This window comes from Myotis daubentonii, chromosome 2 (assembly GCF_963259705.1).
Source record: "Myotis daubentonii chromosome 2, mMyoDau2.1, whole genome shotgun sequence".
In the NCBI taxonomy this organism is placed as follows: Eukaryota; Metazoa; Chordata; class Mammalia; order Chiroptera; family Vespertilionidae; genus Myotis; species Myotis daubentonii.
The window spans coordinates 203,276,348-203,287,375 of record NC_081841.1 but is presented as its reverse complement, the minus strand read 5'-3'; the positions used below and the strand labels follow the sequence as shown (position 1 = coordinate 203,287,375).

At 37.2% G+C, this 11,028-nt stretch overlaps 1 protein-coding gene across 22 annotated transcripts in view; it reads left to right on the top strand.

Annotated features, from left to right (window-relative positions):
- The window catches only part of NRG1 (neuregulin 1), a 200,690-nt gene that overhangs the window by 158,344 nt on the left and 31,318 nt on the right, over positions 1-11,028 (top strand). For 19 of the 22 annotated variants that reach the window (XM_059685453.1, XM_059685452.1, XM_059685454.1 and 16 more), the window contains one exon: positions 5,645-5,774. In XM_059685453.1, the coding sequence (XP_059541436.1) occupies positions 5,645-5,774 (130 nt within the window). Of the gene's footprint in view, positions 1-5,644; positions 5,779-11,028 lie in introns of those variants that run through there. The other 3 variants (XM_059685465.1, XM_059685464.1, XM_059685468.1) reach the window with 2 other exon arrangements.

Below are 11,028 nucleotides of genomic sequence, written 5' to 3'. Positions count from 1 at the left end.
GCATTTGTGTAATGGCCCTGGTCTGTTGCTGCTGTCTACTTCACTGATAAGGAAAACACCACTTAAAACAACCAAGAGAGTAAGCCTTCCTTTCCAGCATTATTTTTTTAGCCTGCCTTGAGCAGCAAAAGCCTAGCCTTCTACGGGAAATATTGTGTGATTTTGTGGGAAGATATTTAGCAATAGAACAGAGAATACTTAATTAACTCCTAATTTTTAGTCCATATATATATATAGAGAGAGGTCTGGTGGGGGCCTGGCCTGTGTGATCAGGCTGAAACGGGCTCTCCGACATCGCCCAAGGGGTCCCAAATTTCGAGAGGGCACAGGCCAGGCCAAGGGACCCCACCAGTGCACGAATGGGACGGGGAGGGACACGAGAGGTTGGCCAGCTGGGAAGGGACTGAAGGAGGGCTCCAGGGCTTGTCCAGCCTGTCTCGCACAGTCACAGCAGTACACTAACCTACCAGTCAGAGCTCTGCCCCCTGGTGGTCAGTGCACGTCAAAGCGAGCGGTTGAGCAGCCTTAGCATAGCCTTAGCATATTATGCTTTGATTGGTTGAATGGCCGACTGGACCACCAGACACTTAGCATAATAGGCTTTTATTATATAGGATATTTTTAAAAGGCAGACTTTTAATAACTGCTTTTATCACCAGGTTAGTCATACAGTTACAATAGTCCATATATTTTTAAAAGTATGCAGTCAAAGATAATTTCCCCAATGTTAAGTTATACTATGGATGTCACAGTATTTTTTAATATTTTATAGGTTTTAAACTGTTGAAATGACACAATATTGGGAGTGAACTTAATTCCTATAACTGGCAAGTTCAGTCAGAAATATTAAAGAATTATGTGGATTTTGAAAGTTGAAAATAATTGCACATTTAAGATGTTAGGTTTTCCTTTTCTTTTAACATGAATTGTTCTTCCATTTATTTTTATAGGCAGTTTTAGTGACAAGCAGTTGTGATAAAGTTTAAATTGAGTAGATTACTGATACTTTCTGCTTACAATCATGCAGTGGTTACCCTTCCAAATTAGACCATCTCTCTTCATATTTCACAAAATAATAATTCACTAAAAAACAACACTTGATACTTGATTATATAGAATTTCAGAGCCTGTGCAGAAATGTTTTAGCTTCTCTTTGATCCCTATTCAACCATTAGTAACAGTAACAGTAAGACATATTTGTGTGCAGCATTGCAGCTGAAGACTTTTCTCACACTTCACAGCCACCCCGAGATATCTCAGTTTTACACCGAGATTACTGAGGCAGGTTAGTTGGACAGGAGTCACACAAACAATAACTGGTGAAATAGAGCCTTAACTAACACCAGTGTTTAGGTCACTACATTTTATCTATAAAGGTCTCCTTTTAGGGAGAATTGTTCAGTCTTACAATTTTTAACCTCAGTAACTCTAGTTGTTATCATTATGCCTTGCACATAATAGTCAATTATTAAAGATTAGTGGAAAGAAGGTAAGGAGAGAGGAGGAAGAAAGGAAGCAAGATGGGAAGGAGAGAGAGGGAGGGAGGAAGGAAGGGAGGGAGTCAGTCAGTATGTGGAGTATGGGATTTGGAGAGTCTGGAAATGGTGATCTTAGTCTCCAAAATCTTAGTCCTGATCTAAATTGCCAAGAGAGACCACGTCAAGAGTGAAACACCCCAAAGTGCATTCTCTGGTAACAAGTTACTGCTTTACCATTATTTATACTTTCTTCCTTATAATGTAGTTGCAAACATCTAAGGAAAGTGTGTTCATGGCAAACATAAAAGGAGTGAAGTTTTATTTTGCACTGCTCCTCATTGCTGTTCACTTAGCACAGTGGTTCTCAACCTTCCTAATGCCGCGACCCTTTAATACAGTTCCTCATGTTGTGGTGACCCCCAATTTCATTGTTACAAATTAAACATAATTAAAGCATAGTGACTAATCACAAAAACAATATGTAATTACATATGTGTTTTCCGATGGTCTTAGGCAACCCCTGTGTAAGGGTCATTCGATCCCCAAAGGGGTCGCGACCCACAGGTTGAGAACCACTGACTTAACACTTACTAGAAGATGGCAGACTCCCAAATTAGGACAAGCTACTCACACAGCGGGGGAGGCAGGGTTTATTAAGGACTGAATAAGAGAGATCTACTTCACTTCCTTCAAGGGACGGCTATGAGGGTCTTCTTTTATATATTGAGATACATTCTATCTGCAAAACCTTTAGCTTCACCTCTAATAAATTCCTCCGGAAGCTCCCAGGAAGAATGGGGCTGCCACAGCTTGGTTTAAGGGGCTGCTTTGTCTGTTTCATTAATTTCTGGCAGAATTACCAAATGGTCTGACTTTGCAATACAGCGTTTGTAAGTCAAAGAGAAAAAATATCACTGCAAAATTAATAGATCTGCTTAGGACTGAGTGTCCACTTAATTCAACTAAGGAGAATTAAAAAAATAAAATAAACTGGCAAAAATGTGAAGGGAGTACATATCACCATCCCCATCCAGGCTCTTCTGACAATTACAACGTACCCCTGTGTTAGTCTGTTGGTTCAGAACAGCTGTACCCAGTCAGTTCACCCTTTGCATCATCTGGGAGTTCTCTGATGCTTTACAATTCCATGATCATTTTTGTTCTCACTGCTATTAACCGATTAAAGGGCCAAGTACGATAGTGTGTGACCTTATGAGTTAGTTGCTACTTCATTGTCTTCAGGAATTATTTTACTATCGGATAGCCCACTGCTAGTTTCAACTAATGATCTATGAACTGTTCAGATGAATGTGTCATAACTTGGAGCTGCAGAATAGCATTAAAAGGATAATCATTTCAAGGGGAAATATTTCTAAAAGACTAAAAGAAATAGGAATTATTTCTAGTATTAGCACATGTTTATTTATCTTGCCTATATGATAACACAAGATCAGAAAGTCCAAGGAAGAGGTATGGTGCATCTGTCTCTTGCTTGTATCACTGCTAACCTTTATTGTTAGCTTACAACTTATATGGAGTGTCTGCTTTGGGGGGGATGTTGGTTTTGTTATTTTTAGCAAAAGCCTCAGGATTTGTTCTGAAAGAGCCTGATACAGTGTTTGCTGTGCAGTGTGGGTGAGGGGTAATCGGTAGAACCTGTCAGGGATTCAGACCGCTGGGGGCCACTTGAGGCTCTGAGTTCCTCTGCAGGGACGTGAGTGGTGACAGCACAGGGCAGGTGGTCCCTTCTGCACTGTCACCTGGGGCAGCAAGGATACCCTGCCCAATTTGTCATCCCATGCAATCCTGTCAGCAGTTGAAAGTCTTAAGCACAAAACCTTTAACACTGAAGGCAAACTTCCTCCTAATATTTTTTAAAAAGCAATTGCCATGAATGAAAATATTAACACACAGCACCTAAGTAAGCAATTTTTGGCATTCAAATATAATATTATGTTAAATTATGTTATGTGATGTATAGACATGTTGAATTTTACAGACCAAATGTTGCCAATGACATTCCCTCATCCTGATAAAGATGATAAAATATAGCTGATAAGGGAAGATTAAGATCACCTTTCTCCTCACGCTTCCTGGTGCCTTTTGTTTGGCTTGTAGACCCATGAAGGATACCTTGAAATGCATTTTGAGAAGAACTTTTCATTTCAATAATAATACAAAAAATGAACCATTTTTAATTATCCATACTAATAACTCAAAAGAACATGCATCTTTGAAATCCCCAAATTTTCATTATCAAGCTTTTATTTGATTCATGAAATAATCTACTTGCCCAGTATTATACCTGCTATTATTCTTTGAGTGCCAGTTTTGTGCCAGTTTCTTTACCTAGATTATTTATAATCTCTACAAATATTCGGTAAGAGAGCCGTTGCCCCTGTTTTCTAAATGAGAAAATTGAGCACCTGGGTGGTTAAATGACTTGCTCAAGGACACAAAACTAGTAGAAGGTGGGATTTGGGCCAGATCTATCTGCAAAGTACAAGTGATTTCTGCTGTCCTTGCTGTTACCCCCAAAAGCCATGCTGAGAACAGCGAGATGGCCCCAAACCAGGCCTAATTTTAAAATGGGAGAGTAAGGGGTAGGAAACGTCCTGAGTGATTCAGAGGCTGATTAATCAGTGTTCTATCAGGTAGAGTAAAAATCAAGCAGAGTTAGAGGAGAAGCTGCGTTAAAAGTCAAAACAAAATGTGGGCTTGTGAAGGAAATGCAAAAGAAAGGCAAAAGAAAATGGGACAGTAATACACAACAGGTTAGATAAAAGTAAACAGTCATCTGAATACCATATGCAGATATCAAAATAAGGATAAGGACGACAAGGATTAAAAATCACAAAGAATGATCGGTAGACAAGAAAAACATTTTGTCTACAGGTGGCCTTTTTTTTCTTTCTGAGAGTAAATGGAATCTTCATAGGCTGGACATAGTGGTTTCGTTTTCTGTCCTGGTACACATTATGTACAGTAGGATGCTTTGAGTTGAGACTGAATATTGCCTGTGTGTTCCCAGTGATGTGAGGAGATGTTCTGATACTAAATGCCCTTTGAGTGTCAGGACTGAGAACTTTGGCTTCATTTAATCCATGCACCTAACTGTAGATGCATCACTGTGAAATTTGATAAGTAAATATCAACCTTATTACATGAAGATATTAAAAACCATAATTAAGACTAATTTCTACTCATGATTCAAAATGGGTGAATATTATTGTGCTTAGTCTACATATTTAGCAATATTAGACTGTCTTTCTATTTCCTCCAAAGTATGATGGCAGTTGGACATTTCAAAAAATATTCTGATGAGAAATTAGAATAGAGTGGAAATTTTGAAAATAATGCCCCCCAACCTATATAATATATATATATATTCAGTTAATATATAAATTTTCATAAGGAACAAATAAGCCACCTTGTATTTTTTTTTGCTATATATTATATCTAAAAAATATGGTCAAAATGCATATAAAACATAATTTTTAAAATAAATAATTTTATCAATTAGTTGCCATTTAAAATTGAGATCTAAATTGAGTTGCACTGACATGACTTTATATCATTATCTTTGAGCCTTCCTGGAAAATGCATTTTACTTAAAGACAATAGATCTGCTCTTTTTCAACTTCCTTAGAAGATAAACTACTGGTTATAAAAAATCTTGAGCCCTTTTCCTATTACTGTAATTAAATTAACTAATAATAGTTACCTTTTCATAATTGTACTAGAGGCCCAGTGCACAAATTCGTGTACAGGTGGGCTCCCTCGGCTATCGGGCCAATTGGGCCGTCTCTTCCAGTCTCGGGGGAGGGACTGCAGGAGGTTGGCTGGCCGCGGGAGGTTGGCTGTGGGAGTGCACTGACCACCAGGGGGCAGCTCCTGCATTGAGCATCTTCCCCCTGGCAGTCAGTGCATGTCATAGCAACCAGTCGACCTATTGTAACGGTTACTTAGGCTTTTATATATATAGATCTGTTTAACTACACCTAGAAATTATTTAACTTCTTTGCTGTTGTTTATTAAGCCTGGAAGTTTAGTGGAGTCTGTTGTACCTTCTTTGACCTCTTCCTCTTAAGAAATTTAAGATTAAAGGGTGCCTAGAAAGGGGGAAGAGAGCTCTAAACCTTTCCCCTTCTTTATCTTCCATCCAGCTACATCTACATCTACCACCGGAACAAGCCATCTTGTAAAATGTGCAGAGAAGGAGAAAACTTTCTGTGTGAATGGAGGCGAGTGCTTCATGGTGAAAGACCTTTCAAACCCCTCAAGATACTTGTGCAAGTAAGGAAAGAAATCCTCTCTGTGGCTTATGTCCATAACTGCTTCTTTCAGATGACTCTGTGTCTCATGATGTACTGTTGCTTCTTTTTCCAATTTCATTGCATCCTGTTGAATAATGCTTTTTATTTGTTTTCAAAAGTTCACACCATTTGTCATCTCTGTTATATTCAGAATTGTGCTGTTTTATTTTTGCAATTGTTTTTCCTTTTTGCCTTCATGTTTATAAAGTTGCTTTCTTTATGGTTTTTATCATTGTTACCTAGAAGAGATGTGCAAATATCATAGAGGCCTCTAACTATTGGTACCTACTTCTCCATCCAATGTGTGAATTAAACTGAAAGATAATGTTGTTTTTTACCCCAGTGATCACCAGCAAAACGAATAGGATAACTAAAAGATACAGAAGTACAGAAGATTTTTTACAAAAACAGCTCTTATAGTAACTTGATAGTAACTTACTGTTTCATAACTATTTTTTTTAAGTGGAATTTAGATTGATCTTACTAATTATAAAAAAAAACTGCATGTGTTTGGAAATGGATTTAGTGTTGTAGCAGCATTGTGTAAAGAGGGCAGAATGTTATTTTATGCACTGCAGTTCTTTATAGATATGTTTATAATAGCACTCTGCCCTATCACCTGAAGGAGTTTGATGCACCATTCAGAAGTCACAGTTATTCCCTCTCAATAGGCAGACTAAAACAATAATATTATCAGTACATTAAATATTTAAACCTTGTAGGTAATATTAACAGGTCTCATTAAAAAGCATGTGTTTATTGTGCCATGCACTTAAGTTAAACTCTTGATATTTAGGCCACATGTTGTACAGGGAAGTTTACTCTTGCACTGAAATGATGACCAATAGTGAAGTCCTACTGTTATAAAGTAGCACTGCTTGTCCTACATGAGAAAAAAACATGCCATCATAAACATTGACTTCTGCTCCAGAATATTAGCTTGTGACTTAAGTGTTGACAAAGAAGAGCAAGGTTGTTAAAGAGCTAATAGAATAATTAGCAAAATGGCAAAAAAAAAAAGCACACATGAAATTATTAAGGCCAATCTCAAACATCATGTAAGTACTATACAAATATTTATGTGCCAGTTCAAAAAAAACCTTCATTGTTTGTAAGTAATAAAGTACATCTCAAAAGACACATGTTTTACAATCATAACACCGGACAAAAATGTCAGTTTGTAAGAGATGTTTCACTGTTCCCTGTGCTGTTCTAGACGTGGGCTGTCTGCAGAGTGTCTCATGTAACCTCATGAACAGGTACTTCCCAGAACTGCTTTTTTCCCCTCAAAATCTTTTCTTTTAAGAGTAGAAGCAGTACTAGGAGAAGACAAGTTGTGTTGGTTGTATAGCTGATTTTATCCTTCAGACAAGTTATAAAAGTCAAAATCATCTGTCGGAGTGAATAAAAGAATAGGAATCACCTCAATTGTTAAACATCTCTTTGATAGAGATAGGTAATGATTATAAGCCAAAATAAAGTTAAATAGTCTTTTCAAAAATTGAAAGCAAGATAAAAATGAAAGAATGTGTAGAAAAATATATTTCAGGTTTGAATTATTTCATATGACTATCAGTGTTTATTATTTTAAAATTAATCTTAGAGTTTTACTTTTTGATCAGTATATTCAAATCTATATACCTAGAGCAAAGAATTAAAATGGTTCAGTTTTAGTCTTTGGTTCTGACGACTTGGTGTAAATACAACATAAGCATGGCACTCTTGGACTTACCATAGTGAGTCAGGAGGCATAAATTTTATAGTTTTCTTTAAGGTTTTCTCAGATCAAAATAAAAAATACCAGAAACTGAGAATTATAATCTATAAAATATGAGTTCTATTTATTATATGGGGACATCTTGTTATTCTGTACTAATCTCAGGCATACAATCCAATCATATTTTAATAAATCTCCTTGAAAAACATTTAAATTATAGTTTCTTAAGTTCTTCTCCTTTTTAAACAAAGTGCTCATATTATCTATGTCTCATATTTTTACTTCTTTAGAAAAACATCTGAGACCACTATATTTTAATTATAATAAAGAAACATGATCATTTTTCATCAGAGCCTTTGCAAAGATTTACAAGCTGAGTGAGTACATGTGATCGTTTCCAAATACCTCTAAGGAGCCAGTGCAGCTATTTTCCACATATTAATTTCAGCGATTCTGCAGCCCTCCCACGTGCTATACAAAACATGCAATCACAGAAGTGTGGTTCGTTTGTTCCACTTTGGTATTGTGCCAACAACTGCAATTTTTTTTTTCACCTATAGTTTTTCACCTATAAATTTTAAGCCCAATCCAGAAAAAAAAAATCCAGAAACAAATGCTTGTTATTTCTCTAGTAATTATTAAAGCAGCAAACCGTGACTGAACACCCTGTATTCCCCAAACTCATTGTCTAGTGGGTTATGTTATTTGCTAGTTCTCAGCAAATTGGCTTCATAATTTGATTTTGATTTTTTTGTAATTAGAAGGTCTCAGAAAAGTGTTAAAGCTTATTACTGGATCTTGTGGGGACGAAACTTTTTGATGCTTATGATTTTGATAAGCACTCCCCCTCTTTGGACCATGTGTTTGCTGATGCATCAAAGCAAGACAGCGCCGTAAGTGAGGTATTGGGATATAGTTAACACCCAAAATATTTCAGGCCTTTTTGTTAAATCAAAGTGTGTCTTTAAAAATTTATAGCATTAAAAATAATCACAACTCAGAATTGAAAACCAGGACACATAAGATACCATGTCTGAGGATAATATGTTGTAAACTAGACCACTTGGCTAGAAGCAGAAAACATGGAAATGTTGCTTTGGCTCATCACAGTCTTGAACGTGAAGCCAGTTCATAGTTTCCATATGGACCATCTGTCTATAGCAAAACATTGCTGAAGCATGAGCTACGTCATTGAAAATCAGCTTTACTCCTGCCTGAAGCCATGACTCAGAAGCACCACAGGCAGGAGCGTTTCCAAATGGTCTCTCTGGTCACCTAATCCACGGTTGTCTTCTTGGGCGTTAAAGCTGAAGACTTTACAGCAAATCCCTTTTGTCTCTCCAGTTAGCACAGGGTGTCCCCAATGGATTCCCCATAAAACAGTTAAACACTTCTCTGAGGGGAGGTTTGCTGGTTACTTGGCTTTGCCCCTGGGGACTGTGGAAATTTAAGTGATCATTTTCCTCTTTTATATTTCTCTTCCCTCTCTAGTAATTTAAAATTTATCCCGAGGAAAAAATAGTGACTATTATATGAAGATGAGAAAAGAAATGTTTCATCTTTTACCCTCTGATGCCCTATGTAGGCATATGGTTCAAAGAAATAAGACAGTTGACCATGACATTGCCCAATTTTTCTCCAACTACCCCCCTCCCCCACCACCTCATTCTTGTATGTCTGTTTTTCCAAACAGTTTTAGTAGAGAACTATTTTGGAATATGCTGATGTGATTTTTTTTAAAATCTAGAAATGATTTCATACCAGACCACATTTATAAACCCATTATGTTGTCCCATGGACAGATGCGGCTTCCCCATGAGGGGACTAGAGTTTTTACTACCAATTTTGGTAAACAGTCGTGAGCCCTTTCACTTCAAGTCCCTGGACAGTATCTTAATTCATAACATAGAGCTAATATGTTCTCCAAATTTCTTCCCAGGAAGTTAGTGAAATTAAATGAATTCATTTCTGCTAAAGTACTTCTAACTCTGGCAAAAGCATGATTTTTTTCCCCTTATAATAAAAAGTACATGGTAGTATTACATTCTCACTGTAGACATTGGAAAAATATAAATACCTGCCTTAACAGACTGTATTATCATATTTAATCCCCAATTCCTCATCTTACTTAACACTAGCAGCTTTTATTTGGTTCGGCAAGGCCACCAGCTAGCTTTATGGCTTTGCATTGGACAGATCCTGCAAAGCTCTGTTCATTATATTTCTTTTATGCAAAAAAACCCCCCAAAAAAACAAGCCTTGGGAAGATCGGAGGTGCCTTCAAACATGCATGCGCTTATGATGTTTTATAGTTAGTTTTTATGAAACTGTGTAGTATATATAATGGCCTATGTTGTATCGTTATAGGAGACAATTATGAAAAATATATAAATGTAGATTTTAGGTCACAACAAATGTTAAATTAAACTCAATGAATGAAATATTAATTAACATCTGTTTATAGAACAGCTACATCTATGCATGGTCTCTTTCCCGGAGGACTTAGTCTGTTTAGGAAAATTAAGTAGCTGAAATAGTGAATCAATTAGAGTGAATACATCACAAGTGGCACTGTGCTGATTATTATGGTAAAGAGAATTTAAAAAAGGAAAAGAAACGATTGGAATAAGGTGGAGAAGACTTTATAAACATGGCCAGTACTTATGGAGTCTTTTTTCTATAGCAGACAGGCACCGAGGTTGCAGTAATGGTTTCTGTGAGAGCTTGTGGCATGCGCATCTAATCCAGCAGCTCCATTCTGAGAAGTAAAACAAAACACTGAGTTAGACATTGAGCCAGTTTCTGAGCCCCAGAGGCCAGGCGGAGGATTTTGGACACTGAGAGCTAATAGGGAGTCATAGCATGTTCTGGAGCAGGACAGGGACACCATAAACACAGCAGATGTTTAGAGAAGGTTTCCGCACAGGCTAGAGAAAGTCGAGGACTCGGTAAAATGGGGAGAGAAAGTAAAAAACACTAGCTAAGGTTAAAGTTTCATAAAATCCTGGCATCATATTGATTAGAAGTATAATACTTATTAGCAGCTAGATTAGCATAATGAAAGGGACATGGTGATTCAAATTCATAGTTGTGTCCTGCAGCCCAGTTATCTTGGCAGTAGAAAGAGAAATGTGGACTAGACACAACAGATATATATTGAGTTAGAACTTGTCCTTAAGAGCAGACTGCTAATTGTGCTCTAACTCCAGCCCTGGAAGAGTTCGTTCTTCAGAATGAGTGGGACACTTACCTATGGCCCTTCTGTTTTTAAACGCTGTGACAGTTAACAGATACAGAAGCATTTGCCAGAGAGAGTAGGTGGACTTTTGTGTCTTAGGTCAAGATCATCAGCTCTTCAGAGGACCATGTCTTCCATTTCTCCTGGGTGCCTCATGTATCTAAAATCCTGCCGTGTGCTTCTAGGGATATATTAACCCATTTCGACTTTCACTCGCTAATTGATTGGAGGAAATCCCTTTGTTTTTATAGGAACCAATTTAGGTGCAGGTTTGTCTAA